The sequence below is a fragment of the Rhynchophorus ferrugineus genome, unplaced genomic scaffold, assembly GCF_030347505.1.
Source record: "Rhynchophorus ferrugineus isolate W39M unplaced genomic scaffold, kcgeb_rfMv2 rfM11, whole genome shotgun sequence".
In the NCBI taxonomy this organism is placed as follows: Eukaryota; Metazoa; Arthropoda; class Insecta; order Coleoptera; family Curculionidae; genus Rhynchophorus; species Rhynchophorus ferrugineus.
In genome coordinates, this window is record NW_027472590.1 from 9,658,129 (window position 1) to 9,677,174 (window position 19,046).

The 19,046-nt window shown below is 33.9% G+C and overlaps 1 protein-coding gene across 1 annotated transcript in view; it reads right to left on the reverse strand.

Annotated features, from left to right (window-relative positions):
* The window catches only part of LOC143205275 (G1/S-specific cyclin-D2), a 52,325-nt gene extending 33,348 nt beyond the window's left edge, over positions 1–18,977 (reverse strand). The window contains exons 1-2 of the mRNA XM_076418472.1: positions 18,733–18,977; positions 17,922–18,137 (exon numbers count right to left, since the gene is read on the reverse strand). Coding sequence (XP_076274587.1) covers positions 17,922–18,137; positions 18,733–18,930 — 414 coding nt within the window. The 5' untranslated portion in view covers positions 18,931–18,977. The remainder of the gene's footprint in view (positions 1–17,921; positions 18,138–18,732) is intronic.
* Between the last annotated feature and the right edge of the window lie 69 nt (positions 18,978–19,046).

Here is a 19,046-nt window from a genome sequence, read left to right on the forward strand (position 1 = left end):
ATTGATATTTATATTTAAATATGTCGATATTTTAAAAAATATCAATATTCTTTTGCAATATATACTATTATTATATATTAAAAGGGTTACTGCAATGTACCCTTTTTGGAAATAATATTAAAAAATATCGGTTCAAAATAATATCGATATTTTTTCGACATCCCTAGCCCCAAAGATTTAATATCGAGGATGCGACTGAATACTTCCGACTCCGACTATTAACATTTATGTTAATAGACAAACGCTTATGAGACCCCAGGAATAATTCTTGTCCAATCTTCTGCCAAGTGAATTGCGATGAATATATGAAGTTATTCAAAGCAAATCCAATTTACATTCATTTTATGTAAGAAAATATAGAACGGTATTGTTGGGGAATTACGTAAAGGGCACGCGATTACTCATTCGTTTAATCGCGGCGGGCGTGGTATCGGGACCGGGCGACGGGAATGCTGAGATGTACACTTTTGGATATAACGGTCGGCGCCTTGACTAGAAATTATATAGTTTCGAAGAGTATCTTGTTGACGTAATTGATAGCCGAACGTTATTGTAATCGCCGTTGTAATTACCTATATTATCAAGATAGTGACCAATATAATGTTTTGCTAAACATTATTTACCAAAAAATAAAAGTATTTCTTACATTTATGGCTTTTTAAAAGAAAATGTATATGAAATATGACTTTCAGCATAAAACTATAACCGAAAACAAGAAACAATCAATCAGAAGGTCTTAAATTACAGTAAAATACTCCCAATATATCTACAATAAATATTTATATGTGGTAGTGAATTAGTGCAATCCATATTTCTTTCTATATTTTCAGACTGCCTTCATTCACTGGAGATAATCATCCAATAGACAAAACAAACGATAGCTTATTAAACGCGGCTTCCTTTGTATTAAAAAAACTGTCTGGCATATTCCTTTCGAGGTATTTACTATTTTAGTTTTGCCTCTATTCACAATAAATCAGTACTTCTAGGTTATAAATAATAAATAAGTTTTTGAAAACTGTTTTAACTTTAGTTTTTTGTTTTAATTTAAACAATGTTGGATTTTTGGGAAAAAAAATTAAGAACTTTTTTGGCTATATAGTTTTGTTGAGTAACACTTTTCGATATTTATAATAAATCAGTAGAATTAAATACCAAAAATGTAGTGCGTATCCGGTACTTAATTATACCAGGTTTATTAAAATATCTCCACATTTTAAAATGTTTAGATAATATTGATGTTTTTGAGCCTATATATCAATACTTTTGTTTTCCGATGTATTTTTCTTCAGAGTCAAAATCCCTTGCATACATATTAATTACTATTAGTTATTCATTATCTGTAATTTTTCCTTATATTGTTCTTGGCAGATCTAAGATTCCAGACCCAAACTTAATTAGTGTTAATTAGCACATAGGTTTAAAATATGGTCTTCACAAGTCTTCACACATAGCTGGACTATACTAATTCAAAGGAACGTCTCTTGTACCTCCATATAAGTCCATCGTTGTCCAGCAATTGAAGTACTTCAACATTTTTATGTTCATGCAAACTCTCTTGGTATTTTCTTAGACCAATTTCAATGATCCCAGAAAAACCTATCTCTTTTAGAATCCGCATCAAACTGAGTACATGATCTTTCATGATATGGTAGTACCAAAGAACCAATTTTATTTTCAACAGTAACACACCTAATGATTCATTTTTTTTATTTCAAGGCCTCAACCACCTTCACCCCAACTCCCAGAAAAAATAGAGATATTAAGAACTCAACCGAAATAATTTAAGGATATTTATTTCAATTAAAATTAGACTCGACCAGACGACAAACCCGGACCTCATTCCCTGACCCCCTGAGGCGAGAGCGTAACTTACCCCAAAAATTAATTGACCCTTTTCGAGAGAGCGGTGCTCGAAAATAACTGTAGCAAATTACATATTCATAAAGTGACTGTTTGTTATGGCGGGGAACGGGACAATAGGAAAAAAGCTACTAGTAACGAGACGGCTAGGAATCGTAGTAAAATAATAGAAACCGCCGCTATGGCGAAAATAGAAATTAGCATATTAATGGGGAAATCGAAGAATGAAATAACAAAATCCCACCGCTGGGTGGACTAGTCCCAGTCCTTCGCGAATCCTAACGACACCGGGGTGAATTGGCCGCGAACTGGTGTTTACGTGGTGGTGAGTTCTCAAGCACGTACTTGAGGCAACTAGAAACCACCAGGTCCCTCCTGTGGAGACGTAATTTGTTTAATTTATTAGGGATCAACTGTTTTAAAACCCATTAAGATTATGCCAGTAAATTTACAACGTTTATCCCTTACAGTAGCGGATTTATTTCGATAGACAACCGTAAGGCATAAGCATTTGTCACACGAACTTCATTACAGTTTATTCGAATTAAGTTATCAGACATTTTAGTAGAATTGTGAAATCGAGAAAACATATGTTTCTTACTCAATTTTGAGTTATTCATTCATAAATACAAATATATTCAAAAAACTTTCTTATAGCAAAAGTATAAGATGAAAAAAAAAAAGAATGACTGGCAGAAGAAAGGACATTGGAAAAAATATTTCCGACAAACTATAATAGGGGATATAATAACCTCAGTAATCTATAAATGAAGACGAAACAGTATTCTGTTATAACACATAATATTATCATATTTAATTATTTTTATTGAGAAATTATGGCTTTTTATTCGAGCGTAGTTGATATTTTAAGAAGTAAGTATCTTCTTTCGTATCTAAGACACTAATTTCTTAAAAATGAAAATAAATATTAATATGATTTTCAAACGGCTTTTATAAATCAATTGTACCACAGTATGACTGAAATTTGGGTTTAAACATGAAAATATAACCGAAAACAAGAAAGAATCAATCAGAAGGTGTGAGGTTAGAATCACTCCCAATATACCCTCAATAAATATCACTCAATTTTGAGTTAATTCATAAATAAAAATATATTAAATAAACTTCTAGTAAAACTAGTAATACTGTAAGATGAAAAAAAAAATGACTGGCAGAAGAAAGGACATTGGAAAAAATAAATTGGACAAAACATAATCTATAAATGAAGACGAAACAGTATTCTGTTATAACATATAATATTAACATATTTAATAACCTTTATTGAGGAATAATAATTTATTGAGGATAGAGGAAAGTCTCAACTCCCATGTTAACACTAAAAACTAAGAATATACAAGAACAAATTTTGTTAATAAAACATGTGACACATCGATTTATACTGTTAAACTACAAAAAAATAAAAGAAAATGATTTACTACGAAAATATGTCTAAGAAGGAGATATTTCATTAATTTAAGAATAATGGACGTACATTCAAGTACAAAGAATAAACATACGAACTGCCCCCAACAATTAATATTAATTTTCATTATTATATCAAAACAAATGAAACACGGTTCCCAAGTCGAGGCAGCGTGATGTCAACAAAAATACACTGTCACATAGTATTCTCTCAGCAATTATGAGTGAGACCACAAATTAAAATAAATACGTTTTTTTCTAGATGAAGTGGTGTGAAACTGATCCCCTATAATGGTTCCGTAAGTATTTACCAGGGAAAGGCGTTAAGTTCGATATTAGGTGTCATATTTCATCATAAACGATTTTTCTTTTATTAACAGTTAATCTAATACTAGAAAAGTTTCAAAGTAAAACGATGAGCACTATGTCAATATGTCACCGTACACGCATACACAAATACAAAAATACACTTAATGTACCTTTTGTATACAGGTTGCTATATTGGTTCAAATACAGTGGTCTGGTATAATGTTTTTGGCTTAATCTAACAGGTAAATTGAAAAATCCCCGGCCTACCATAGTAAACCACACTTTTTTGGCAAAATTAGTTTTTTTTTCAACATAATTCCCTTCGAGTGTGATACACTGATTATATCACCTCTTCATTCGACAAATATTTCTTCCCAGCGAGCATTCTTTTGAGATCTGAGAACAGGAAATAGTCGCTGGGGAATACGGTGGATGAGGAAGCAATTCGAAGCCCAATTCATGGATTTTCGCCATCGTTTTCATTGACTTGTGACACTGTGAATTGTCTTGGTGAAACAGCACTTTCTTTTTCTTCAAATGCGGCCGTTTTTCGGTGATTTCATCCTTCAAATGATCAAATAACGCTATATAATAGTCGCTGTTGATGGTCCTTCCTTTTTCAAGGTAGTCATTGAAAATTATTCCATAAGCATCCCAAAATACAGACGCCATAACCTTGCCAGCCGACTGTTGCCTTTTCCCACGCTTTGGGGCGGGTTCATCGTGTGCAGTCCACTCGGATGATTGTCGATTGGACTTCGGAATGAAATGATGGAGCCATGTATCATTCATTGTCACATATCGACGCAAAAACTCGGGTTTATTACGCTTGATCATCTTCAAACATTGCTCCGAATCATAAACTCGTCGTTCTTTTTGGTCAAAAGTGAGCTCGCGCGGCACCCACTTTGCACAAAGTCGTCATACCCAAATATTCGTGAATGATATGATGTACAGGTTTAGTTGATATCTTTAGGGTATCTGCTATTTGATTCAATTTCAATTTACGGTCATTCAAAATCATTTTGTGGATTTTTTTAATGTTTTCATCGGTAACAACCTCTTTTGGGCAACCTCTTTTAACAACCTCTTTTGAACCTCTTTTAACAACCTCTTTTGGTGCACAGCGTTCACCGTCTTCGGTGCTCATGTCACCACGTCTAAACTTAGTAAACCAATCCTTGATGGTTGATTTTCCTGGGACAGTGTCCGGAAACTCGGCAAATAGCCAAGTTTTTGCTTCAACTGTATGTTTTCCTTTCAAAAAGCAATATTTTCAAAAAGAAATTTTATCAACACGCGAAATTCCTTTTTATCCGGTTTTTTTCACAATAACAAAAGTTGCTTCACTCAAAATGCTTAATTCACACTAATGATCCGACAGCTATCAAATTTATACACGCATCTTTTGAGGGTTAGGGCTAACTAAAAAACATATGGATTTAATTCTAGTAGCGCTATCAATGTGTCAGGCCAGAGACTTTTCAATTTACCTGTTATCTACACATTTTCAGTCTTACAAAGTTGAGAAATAAGTCGAGATATTGGTCAGCTTGCAAGGATATTTAATTTTATTCGGCATCATTGACCAAAAGAAACCTTGACTATCAAGCTTTGTTAACCATTCGCAAATTCTGCTCGTGTCTAGAAGAGGAAAATCGGTTTACGTGGCCAAAATTCGATAATCGCCTGAATGTATATTAATATTAAACGCCAAAATATATGGTCTAGATTGGCACGAGAACCAATGAAGGCTGAATCCAATGTTTTGTAACGATTTATGATGAATTGCCTATTAAACATCAGACCGTAAGGAAGTGAACAAGACGTTGAATATGACTGGTTATGATTATGTTTATTACTAGGTTTATATTTTCACCTACTTATTAATTTCCTATATGTAATCGTGCAAATTTCATGAAATTCATAAAAAAGTAGCGTTGGGAACTATCGACTATTTCAGTCACTATTTTCGGTCCGACTGATTTTGTTATTATTTACTATCGTTTCAGTCGTATAATCTTAGTTACTATTTTCGGTTTTACTAGTTCCATTCGATTGATTTTTAACGTTCCAGCTCTGCCGTCCTAGCCGCGACCTTGACAAATAGTATACAATTTAAGCTTACATAGGTGTATATGTAATATATAGAGTTTTATGATTTTATTGGTAGTTTGCTTGTAAATAATATATTGTATATTAATATAGCAGCATATTAGAACGATATTTTTCAAGATTATTAATGTAATTATACAAAAAGATTAAAATTGGGAATGATAAATAGTAAAATACCTTTAACTGTTTTTATGGCAATAATAGGTAATATTTCGATTACTCCCTCGATTTATCTTTAAAATATTTCCCCAATAATAAATAAAACATTTACTTTATTTAAAAAAGCTCTAGTGGTTATTGTGCGATCATTTTAGTTATGTCATTGATTCGTTTTTTTCTATGATTAGGTATATGTTAGTATATGTTAATGTACATCCTTAGTTTTTAGGTTTTGTTCAAGCTCTATTGTATTTTCTATATTTATTATAGTATATTATTTAATTAAATTAAATTACGATAAAATATTTATGGGGAATTATTCCATTTCATAGAAAAATTCCATTCCTTCTTACAGATCCACAGAACATTCAAATATAAATGTAACTCTACTTCGTTTAAAATGAAATTATTAATTGCATGCTAATACTATCCAATAATTATTTTTTCCTTTTCTCTTTTAAAGTTAGTACGTGAAGGAATATGTACATCTCGGTCTCGCATATACTACCGTTGGAAAATTTAATAACATATAAAATTAACTACTCCAAGCAATTATCTCCGTCCTTTCCTACCTCCTAATTTATACAGGAAAGGATTCGTACATCTTCGTCTGACATCACGAATCCAAAAAAAACAGTCGAACCGTGCGTTTGACTGAAAATAGTGCTTACCATTTTTAGTCGCTAGTTCGCGACTGTTTCGATTGTTTTCAGTCGATAGTTCCCAACGCTATAAAAAAGTAACAGGACGCTATATTTTATTGGTAATCGAAGAAATAAACAAACTATAACGAAACCGAGACGATAAATTGAGTTGATGCTGTTACTTTAATAATAAAATATATGATATTTGACGTCAACTCTGTTGTTCTCTTTTTTATTACTCTTTTCAATGGCTCAGTTAGTCTTGATTTATATTATTTTAAATTATTTAGTGAAGAAAAGATGTATATTAATACATTTGAGCAACAAAGTATATATTGATACAAGTGTGATTTTATTTCGAATTATTTTCAGCTGTCAATTCCACTATTTATAATGGCATTGTTATGAATTATTTTAAACTAATTTTACTTCCCAAAGTAGACGCCTATTAAAAATGAGAACATCATACATAAATAAAATGAAGAACTTTCTTGCCTATGGTCACTAAACATCACCAGGATATCGAAATGTAGTAGCATTTCTCCGCATCCTCAACCACCGTATTATTATTCAACCATACGGCCTATATAACTATTAACAATAGGAGTATCTGAAACTGAAGAAAAAAGCGTATTGAGCCCGGTCGTTAGAGACACTTCCGCGTAAGGAAGGGGCCAATTGATTTTTTGCCTCGCACAACCCTTGGTTCAGGTCGGGTGACTTTCCGTGGGGCGATCATCCGGGGGAAACAACGGAAAGGTGGCGAGTTCGTTTTCTTTTGGGCGCCAAGACGCCGAACTTGGACGCAACAGATGGTTCGGGAGTTGGTCTGAGACCGTATCAATGGTTACGTAACGATATTTTTCGGGTAATGTATAATTAATGAGGATGACTGGATATCTGTCATTTTCAACAGCAGAAACGTTATAGTTAAACCGTATCGGTCCTATATATGGGTTCATTTTTATAGAAGCAAATGTTCCTTCTTGTATGTCCACCCTGTATATATAAATAAAATTATAGCGCGTTTAAATTATACGCGTTTTTCTCGAAAATACTTTTTTCGAGACGGTTGATATGGCATCTCAAGTTCCATAGAACCGATTTTCTTGAAATAAGGCGCGAGCCTCCTCTATACATTCTTCTATCGTAGAAAGACAGATCAAAATTTGAATTGTCATTTTTAAAAAATTCAGAAATATTTTTAAAAAGACCGATAAAAAATGTATCGTTTTTTCAAAGAGCCGTAATTTAACAAAAACCTTTTTCTGGATTCGGATTAGTAGAAAGGTTGCTTTCATCAGCTTGTAATATTTCGAATTTTTTTTTCACCTTTTTTCGTACCTAATTTAAATATCTAGATTAAAGCAAATGAGACAAAATCTACCCATCATACTCTACAAAATTGAATAATCATGAACGTCCGCAAGCAGACAAGGTTAAATATCTGGGAATGCAGTTTTATCGACGTTTAACATGAAAAAAAAAACATATTGTGACAAAACGCAAACAGCTTAGGTTTAAACTAAACGAAATGTATTGGCTGATGCGGCGTAAATCTAAATTATCATTAGATAACAAGGTTTTGCTGTATAAATCAATACTTAGACCCCTTTTTACTTATGGTACTGTGGGGTACTACTAGCAAATCTAACATAGATATCCTCCAGAGGTTCCAAAATAAAGTGATGCGAGTCATCATCGATACCTCATATTACGTGTCCAACAAACTAATCTCCCCTTAGAACCCATAACGAGTGTGATTCGAAGTACTCTGAAAGACTATTAGTGCATCCCAATGCACTCTCCAAACAGTTAAATGTGATCGATGACAGTATAGTGCATAGGCTCAAACGTAAACTACCATACGAACTGATTAATACACACCGAGTGAGATTTAATAAAATCCAGAAGAAGTTAGAACAGTCTTTAAAATAAGTTAGTATAGACTTTAAAATAAGTTAGAATAGTATCTGGAATAAGATTTAGATTATAAGCTGTACAGCAGATCACTTACTGAAGTGTTCTACTACATGTCAGGATGGTTATATTACATAACAGAAATCATATAATAATACTTATTGCCCATGGGCAGATTGTATATATATATATATATGCAGACAATGCACCGTATCACAAGTCAGTGAAAATGATGGCAAAATCCATGAATTGGGCTTCGAATTGTTTCCTCATCCACCGTATTCTCCAAATCTGGCCCCCAGCGACTATTTCCTGTCCTCAGATTTCCAAAGAATGCTCACTGGGAAATGTTCGTCGAATGAAGAAATGATCGCCGAAACTGAGGCCTATTTTGAAGCAAAGGACAAATCGTACTACAAGAATGGTATTGAAAAGTTGGAGGGTCGTTATAATCAGTGTATCACCCTTGAAGGGAATTATGTTGAAAAAAAAACTAATTTTGCCAAAAAAATGTGTTTTACTATGGTAGGACGGGGACTTTTCAATTGATTTGTTATGACATATACATCTATGTAAGTATGTATTCGGCGTTATTTGCAAGGTCGCGGATAAGTCAAATGATACTAGTAGGTTTGAAAATAGTAACTGAAAGTACACGACTGAAACAGTCAATAGTAAAAACCGTTAAATATTTAAAAAAAAATCCATATTTTTAATTAACCATTAACCATTAAAGTTTAGTAACCTGAAAAATTTGGGTAAAAATATGAATATATCAATTCCTATTGAAAAATAAAATAGATTTTCCTTGTTCAGACCCAGGTACTCATCAATCGGCATCCTCGCCATTCAATTACGTTTACATTCATCGGCCCCACAGCGTCAATACCAGGAGGTTGGCGTACCTGACATTATGGCCAGGTACCTGGCAAACAGTGAGGTAAATAAAATTATTAAAATGTAAGCAGGTAAGCAATCAATATGACCTCGTTATTCTCGAAAAAGTATAGTACCGAAAAGCATTTTATATAAATTGTAGCCTATTCAAAGTTATTTTGTACATACGTCATCTAAATTTGTGACGTCAAAACGTCGCAATGTTGCCGCATCAACTCCGAGTTTTGGTTTAGTTTGGATTTGACATAGAACAAAATTCTAACCTAAATAAAATAATTTATCAAAAATGTTATTAAATATAACTTATTTTAACATTATAGTACATCTAAAAACTACAGTTATACAGCCACGATAGTTTAAAGGTTAGAGTTATAACCTCCTATCACTATTGCTTTCAAGAATTTTGCATACGTCTGACAACCGGACGACTTTGACAGGCTCATTCGTTTACGTGTTTCTGTTTCTGTTTAACTAGAATAAAATAAGAAGGAAAATATTGTCCGATTCTAAAACGAATTTACAAATTGGGACAGGCAATACATTAAACATCTTTATGACGTATGTACAAAATAACTTTGAATAGACCATGTACTTCGGAGCCACTTCAAGATTCAAAAACTATTAGAAAAAATAAAAATGAAGTAAACATCATAATTCAGGAGGAATTACCAATATGACCGTAAACTGTCACATAAATATAAAGCACTTTCAATGTATTTGGAATGTTTGATGATATAAACATTACTGTTAAAATGTAGGAATGTTCATGATGAAAAAAACTATAATTTTTTAATCTTTGACTAAGAGGTAAAACCTAACTATTAATGAGTAAACATTTTTAGTAATGAGCACAATAAAACAAAAAAATTAATTGAACGAATTAAGCATTCTTAATAATGATTCTAACCATCAATTTTATTAAAGGTGACATACTATGTTATAAGAAGATTTATCAACATCGCAGTTAACAGGGAAAGGACATCTTCAACTTTATGATAATTTCTTAAACCATTTATCAAGTTGGACCATCTGCATTATATGTCAAAACTAACAAAATACCGCGTTTTTTTAACAATAAATCCAGGACTTCTGTTTGTAGTAAGACCTTTCCTATTGTTAAGTAAGGAATAGTGGATCTACACATCTGGTTTTTATAATAACTCTTCTGCGAAGCAGTTTGAGTTGTTTTATCATATTTTTGAAAAATTATTTCGTTTTCTTTAATAGTAATTTTATACATTTGGTTTTTATAATATCTGGTCTGTTAAACTACACTTTTTAACTATTTTTTCAGGTAGTAAGTATTGCCCTATTATCAGTTCAGTAGTAGGAAAAATTAAGAAAAATTACTCGGTTTTAACACGCATAACTTTTCTTTTATTATCAACTTTGAGAAATTATGTTCTTTTTCACTTTTAACTTGTGAAATTATATATTAGATATTACTTATATTGGTATATTCTCTAGAAACTCAATATAAGTATACAAGTACAATTGTTTTCTTTTTTAATGACATTTACATTTTAAATTGTCGAAAAATAACACTCATTAGGTGGTTGGATCTACAAGGTATCGAATATTATTTTGGCCTCTTTCTAGCCCTTGACCATGGAAGTTCCACATTCCCATGTGCAAATTAAGATCTCAATTATGATTCTCTACTACACTAACTTCATCTTCTACTTTCAGCTCAAACTTGGGGCAGAGTAGAAACTGGTAAACTGTCCAAGTGTGGGTAAGGTTGAATGAATAGGAAATCGAAGATTCGGGTATTACAATGTCTCTTTTTATTAATGAGTATCCTGTTTTTACGGATCAAAGAGTCTACTATACACGTTTTGTAGGATCTTACTAATACAGCACAGTAAATACGATTGATTGTTTTATATCTTTCTGCCGTTCTCACAATATAACTGAATATGACAGTCTTCTTCAAAGGCACCCAATTTTTATTGGTTAATCAATCAATCCCACGGCATATTGACGTAACGTTTTCTAACCATTATTTATGGTCTTCAAACAGCTATATTATTTGTATTTTGAAAGTTGACAAGGGTGTCAATACCGAAAAACGAATTTCCACCAAACTGAAAAATAATATGAAAATTATAAAACTAAGGCTAATTGGTATTTTGATGGTAATTTTTTAATTGAGCATACGAATGAAAGCAGAAACTTGTTGGTCGGTATCTTAATCAGCGATATTTATTGATCAGATCCTTTAGTATTACTGACTTATTCAGTGTATACAGAAAAATATGCTGATGACCTTTTGATATACCTGAATTTTCCCAGGATATGTCTTAATAATTGTTATTATCACAAAAATGTTGTAGGAAATAATGCAAAATATGTTTATATGACCAACTTTTTACAATTAATACTTGTTTTGAGTGAAAACATGATCAAAGTTGTTATTATCAGGAAATAATTGTCGAAAATGATGGAAAATATGTTAATATAACCAATTTTTTTCAGCCAAATAATTGTTCTAATAAACTTTGATCTATGAAAATGTTCCCAACGATAAACTCGGAAACATTTGTAGTAAATGAGATAATGCACCGTAAACGCATAGAATGCAAGGCAGTCGTAAACATACGCCTACCGGAGCAATTACGAAATAATTAAACTTTATTCGCGAGCCTGGTAAGACGAAATGACGAACTGGGTTCACCGGCAACCGACAAGTTGGAACTATGCGATGCAATAACGATTCCCGTAAGCCTCTCGGTCGTTCCGCTGAAATTCGACGAGCGAAATAATTCCGGAAACACGAAATACGTTAAATAGACAAAAACCGGTCGGAATCAACGGAAAATTCTCCTCTCCTCCATCGACGGCTCGTCGATACAACATCTCCGTCCCTGCCTCCTGTCGCCGCGCACGTTTTATAAGGTAATAACTAACCATTTTGAGGTTAGTCGGGTGCCGCAAAAGGGCCGAAGAACGTCGGCGACGACTTAATTCGTAGCGGGGTTAGGTTGAGGAATCTTCTTCTTAATAGGCCGAGTTCGTAGAGCGGACGTCGTTCGGTCGGAATGCCGAAGTGTCATTCGGTTAGTTAGCACGTTTTATAGTTACAACGGTCGATTAGGAAAATTAGCGCGGGTACCGTCGACGGGGTTCCTTCCTCATTGAAGGCTTTCACAAGTTTTTTTCAGAAAAAAATACTTTTTTAAAAATGAAGAAATAATCGTAGGTCATACCTAATCATTGTTCATCTCTTTATCTGCTTCAGTTCGGCAAAAATAAATAACATTATTAGCAGTAGGATTTAGAATGATCAGAGTTCATACCTAATAATTGTTCTAATAATTTTTGATCTATGAAAATGAACAATTTTAGTTGGCTATAAAAGTTTTATCAGGAAATTTTTTTTTATCTCTATCTACTTCAGTTCGGCAAAAATAAACAACATTATAACAGTAGGATTTAGAATGATCAGAGTTCATACCTAATAATTGTTCTAATAATTTTTGATCTATGAAAATGAACAATTTTAGTTGGCTATAAAAGTTTTATCAGGAAATTTTTTTTCATCTCTATCTACTTCAGTTCGGCAAAAATAAACAACATTATAACAGTAGGATTTTGAATGATCAGAGTTCATACCTAATAATTGTTCTAATAATTTTTGATCTATGAAAATGAACAATTTTAGTTGGCTATAAAAGTTTTATCAGGAAATTTTTTTTATCTCTATCTACTTCAGTTCGGCAAAAATAAACAACATTATAACAGTAGGATTTTGAATGATCAGAGTTCATACCTAATAATTGTTCTAATAATTTTTGATCTATGAAAATGAACAATTTTAGTTGGCTATAAAAGTTTTATCAGGAAATTTTTTTTTATCTCTATCTACTTCAGTTCGGCAAAAATAAACAACATTATAACAGTAGGATTTTGAATGATCAGAGTTCATACCTAATAATTGTTCTAATAATTTTTGATCTATGAAAATGAACAATTTTAGTTGGCTATAAAAGTTTTATCAGGAAATTTTTTTTATCTCTATCTACTTCAGTTCGGCAAAAATAAACAACATTATAACAGTAGTATTTTGAATGATCAGAGTTCATACCTAATAATTGTTCTAATAATTTTTGATCTATGAAAATGAACAATTTTCGTTGGCTATAAAAGTTTTATCAGGAAAATTTTTTTTTTCATCTCTATCTACTTCAGTTCGCCAAAAATAAATAACAATACTAACAATAGGATTTTAATTATTGCATTAATGTGTTACAGTTCAAGAACAAAATCACGTTAGATTTTTGTTTAAAGGGATACTTTAGTTAACAGCTGTGGTTTGCAATACTTTCCCTCAAAAACAAAGCTAACCAACCTGGACTTGCTTGAGCTCTTCTACTATGTAGTTTTGATTTACACATTTTAATATGGAATCGAGATATGGGACAAAGAGAGGATGGTACTGATATTTCGGTGTTGAATAGCTTATCTTTTGTTCATTGGTATGCCATATTTTATGTTTTATAGGCTCTCTGAGCTAATGTTGAGAAAAGAAAAGATTATAGCTTGTTTTTTCTTCTTCTTTGGTCTCATTTGAAATATTACTGTATTTATACCTTATTTTTATCATTTATAATATCCTGATATGATATAATTTATAACAACATCATATTTCAACACATATAACACACGGTAACAAAAACATAATTTAAGTGTATAATTTATAAACATTGGATATGGTGGACATCCAAATATAAATTCCTCAAAAAGAAACTGTTAGTTATAAACAAGGGCTCATTCAATAGAGTCGTTCTCATTGTTGTGCATCTAATCTGCCTAGAAATAAACATTTAGGTGTTTTTAAATAACAGAAAAGCCTTTTTCTAATGGGATTCAGTTACTTTTTTGAAAATATAACAGTTTAAAATCAGCTACATGCAATAGATCACGGTCATATGTTGCAAGAGTTCTGCAGCACCCAGTATATTCTCCGCCCTTTGATTATTCAGTATATATAGTATTTCAAAAGATCTCTAAATGTTCAAACAATGCGAAAAATGATCGAGGTCAAACCAAACATCGGTCTAACAAAACATCGCCATATTACCTGAGAAATGGGAAGAAAAAGTTGTAGAAAATGATTTCAATAAGTGTTTTTAGAGTGAACAAAAAACAGAACACATCTTGTAATGGATGACCTCATTTTATTGCGATGAACACAGGCATTTTAAAACCAAAACATGGCAGTAATTTTGTTTTACAAGCCTGGGTATTTACTGAGCACAGTTCCCACTTACTAGCCCACTTATTATTAATGATATTTATGCCATCGTTTCAAAACAACCCTTGGAACAGACGCCACCCATCAGGGTACCCACTGTTTACACCAGTAAAATGTGTTAATACCCAACATCGAAAAGTCTGGGTCTTGCTCGTCACTGGGAATCGACTGTTTGAACAGCTACCTACGTCAAAACCTCGGCGGCCTACCTGCCTTTTTTAACTCGCTTTTGTTATTTCCCGAACTATCCGAATTCAAATTTCTGGTTTCCCGAAACGGTTCACTGGTTCACACGCCCTCGGGTCGGCGTCGTTCCGATAACCAACGACCGATATCAAAAACTCTGGCGGATTTGCATTTTAACGGCGATTTGGTCTCCGAAAATTGACGAATCTCGAGCAGTGACCGGTCCCAGAAACTCGCAAGGGTCACAGGATGTGACCTGTTAAAGATAACTGGCGGCAATTACACGGAAGTATTGTCTTGGACGACAGAGGAAGCATTTCCGCCGTCGACTGGACATTTTCTCCGTTTTTTCGGGTTCGACGAAAAGGAAAAGTAAAACATTATTAGCATGTGCATTGTTGATGCAACAGACCCTCGCCATCGAAAAAATCCGGTGTGAGAAAAATAGAATCCGATTCCCTAACGGGCCCTTTACTGCTCACCTCTATGAACCCCCCGAAATCATCCCCTAACCGTTTTTTTCCCATCCTTACCGGTATAGGGAGAGGGTGGCCGAAGGAAAGGTCCCATTACAAGAAACCGGAACAGCGAGGACACAATAGGGAACGAAAGAAATTGATCAGGTCGCTAACGTACCAGTTTTCTCATTTTGGGTCGATGGGAACGACGAACCCCCAAGAAAAAACTATTTCGACGGGATATAATGGGGCCAACAAGGTCCGTTGCGTCTTTCGATACAACAAAACAACGAACGATTCCGTAAAACGTTAATACTCACGATTTTAAAAATTACACAATACGAACTCTAGATTTGTGTTTAACGAGCTTATGTTAACACAAAAAAATTTTACTGCGTAACATTTCTAACTAATCAACAGCAAAGTATCTATACCAATCTCGGGATTCCAAACTGCATATAACATGAAAAAAATAATTTAAGTGTAATTTCTGAACCAAGGAGTTCATGCAATACAATATTTTTTACTGCAACTGCACATATTAGATAAATAATCAAATATCAAGCTTTTATGCGCCGAATACCGGGTATAGAAAACTTCAAAACAAGCAGTTTTAACGAACCAATAGTTATCTGTTCAACGAGTTCGTAAAACAAAACGAAAATCCTTGAAACTGGTAACAAATATCGTTAATATTTATACACAGAAGACTGGGTAAATCCACAAAGCTAATAGCATCGATACCTGTATGTTAATGTTAATTTCAATGCTCCCATTCCGAACATAGAAGGACAAAATGATATAATTCTCGGACCAACGAGCTCAACTAAAAAACAACAAGAATGTAACCGGCAATTCGGGATTATTAAAAATAAAACAAAACGGCGGGCATTTGTTAAAAGTGAATGGCGATGACGCTTTTCATTATGCAAAACATAGACCACGACTGCAATCAGCCAGCGAAAATTAACATTCAGATGATTAAAAAAACTCGTTGTCCAACGAGCTCGAAAAACGAAAAACTTAAACCAAACTTGAAATTAAGTATCTATTATTATACGGTAATATTTAATGATAACTTTTTGCCTTATAGAGCACAAATCGCCACTACATCCGTCAGGTAAAAAAGCGATATTAATTAAATTAATCCAAAATTCATTAAGTCCAACGAGACTTCACAAAATAAAAATTAAAATAAACTTGAGAGCCAAACAAAACAAATGAATCCAACGAGCTCATAACGAGAGGGAGCACCATAGTTAGAGTCGGCCAGTAATTTTTCCTAAATTCAACTCCCAGAGATCGATGAACCGTAAAATTCATCGCAAAAAAAGAGATTATTCAACTTTGAGCGAAAACCATTGGCAAGAACTTTTTCAGTTCAGGGCACAATACACTTCCCGAAGCTGTCACAACGCCGAATATAAAAGCAGCTTCGATCCCGAAAGTGTGGGAATTTTTACCGATACGGTAGACTAGAAGGAAAAGAAACAACGGCCACACCTGCGGCATGATCTCAACTATAGTTACCAACCATTTGTGTCATTACATAATAGAGAATCACGGCGATACAATGACGGTCATCAGTTATCTATCGGGGTAATAGTTTGAAATTTGCATCCACTGATTTCAATGGTGGTGACGAAGTACGTGGTGGTAGCTTTGACGCAATAGAATTTTTAATTTAAATTATTTTCAATCAATATTTGGTAAGTTTGTGACCTTAATCTTAATCGTTTTACAGTGACTACTGATCAGAAATGTTAACACAAAACGACTACTAAGAATAATTGGTCTAAAACACCCTACACAATAAATTTTATCTAAAATTCCTTAGAACAAAGTTGGCGATGATGTATAATTTAAAACAACATTCAAAGATAAACGTTTTCTTTATGTAAATACTATCACTGTCAGTTATGAGTGAAAGACAGCTACGAAAATAAGGTAAAACTTAAACCCCAATATTATCAGACATCTGAGGTCTGACACATGAAAGAAATTAATTTCTGATGTAATCTGAAATGACACATAAAATAAAATAAATAATCCTGTTCGATGATACACCCCCACCAGTAAGCAGGAAACGCCCTTTATCTACATTTTGGTTCCTTCGTGTTCTCACAAAACCACCATATCCTCAATTAACGTGACCTTAATAGACTTCACGATCCGAAGAAGGCGATGATATCACCGGATTTCCAATGGACGACTTCGAACCACCATCATCCCCTCCGATCAAGAGCGAGGAGGCTCGAGGGATGTCGCCTGTTAAGATAATAGATCACCATTCTCGGCGTTATTTTCTATTAAACTGATGTTCTAGAATGTAAGAATACACCAATAAACCTAAATTCAATTGAAGTCCAGAAATTTGGAGCAATTAACATGTCCATTTTAAAACAAAACCATCAACTGCATCCCGAAACGCGTGTTTCAACCGCACTCGTAACACAACTTCACGCATTAATTGCCCGAAAATCGTCAAAATACCAAGGTCCTAACATATCGGTGATTTGGGTATGAAGCGTGGTTATTTTTACAACAAGCTGACCGTTTTTGTATCGGGTTATCTTAAGTAGATATGTCAAAGACTATAAATAGATCAAAACAATTCGATTGTTGGCGATAGCCGCGACAGTTAAAGGCAACAGGTAGATTCTGCGATGTCTACGGAAAACGAGTACTTACCGCAACTAATTCGTAGGTAACACTGTAATCTGTGTAGGCACATAACAAGTCGATGGGAAGGTAATTCGTACTTCGCAGTTTGGATGCTATCAGTAGACAAGTAGCCCCCAAAAGTTGCAGATGCTGCCGTTTTATTCTACACGCACACAAGAAGCGATCCATGAAATTTACGGCTAGTGGTAGTATCTGTTCCTCGCACACTTGTTCTTCGCAGACCTTTAATAAAAATAAAAACACTATGATTCGGTTCAATAATAATCACAAAAGACTGAAATAAATCAATCCACCATAACCACCGTAAAATACACGAAAGCACAAATCGGTACTTCTCGGGCCTCCCTCGTACATCGAAAAATTATGAATGAAATATCATATGGCCGGAAGCCTGCCCAAGATTGTCACAATGTTTAACTTGTCGGCGGTGCTTTAAAAAAGATCACTTTTGAGAATCGTCGAGTAAACAGACAAAAAGCCGAAAACGAAGAAAATAAATAGTAGGCCGGGGGGGTGCTCCGATAGCGGTCCATCAACGCCATTAAAATACAAAAAGCTCAGGGAAGAGATAATATTTTAACGAGACCTACTTTAACTGTTGACAAACGACGACACACAACAACATTGTGTTATTTCGTTGGATAATAACAAAAGGAAAAGGTTGTCGACATGACAATATTAGCGAAAACTATGTCCGTACATACACCACCACCTAACAATAACAACAAATGAGAAACAATCGAAGTTTTCACTTGTTAAATGTTCAAAAACCTTAACCGTCGTTTCTGTCAAAGTAACCTGTGGAATGTGGACTTACCTCGAGCATCCAAGTAGTGACAACCTTCCGCATGAAAGGCTGAATATCGTTCTGTACCTCGGCGAAGTAATCACAATTCGGAATGTAAAAAACTTCATCGTTCAACAGGTTGTTCATCACCCTCTCGTCGTTAAAAATAGCCCTATCTCTGATGGCTCGTATGCATTTGTTTGACGTTTCGGCGCACGATAGATCCATGACTATTCTACACGTTTCACTCGACACACAGAGGAATACTGAGTAGAGTTTAAGGGTGACAGTTGATTTTATAAGACGGTTAATAAGCGCGCGCGTGCGCGATTGGTACTACAGGA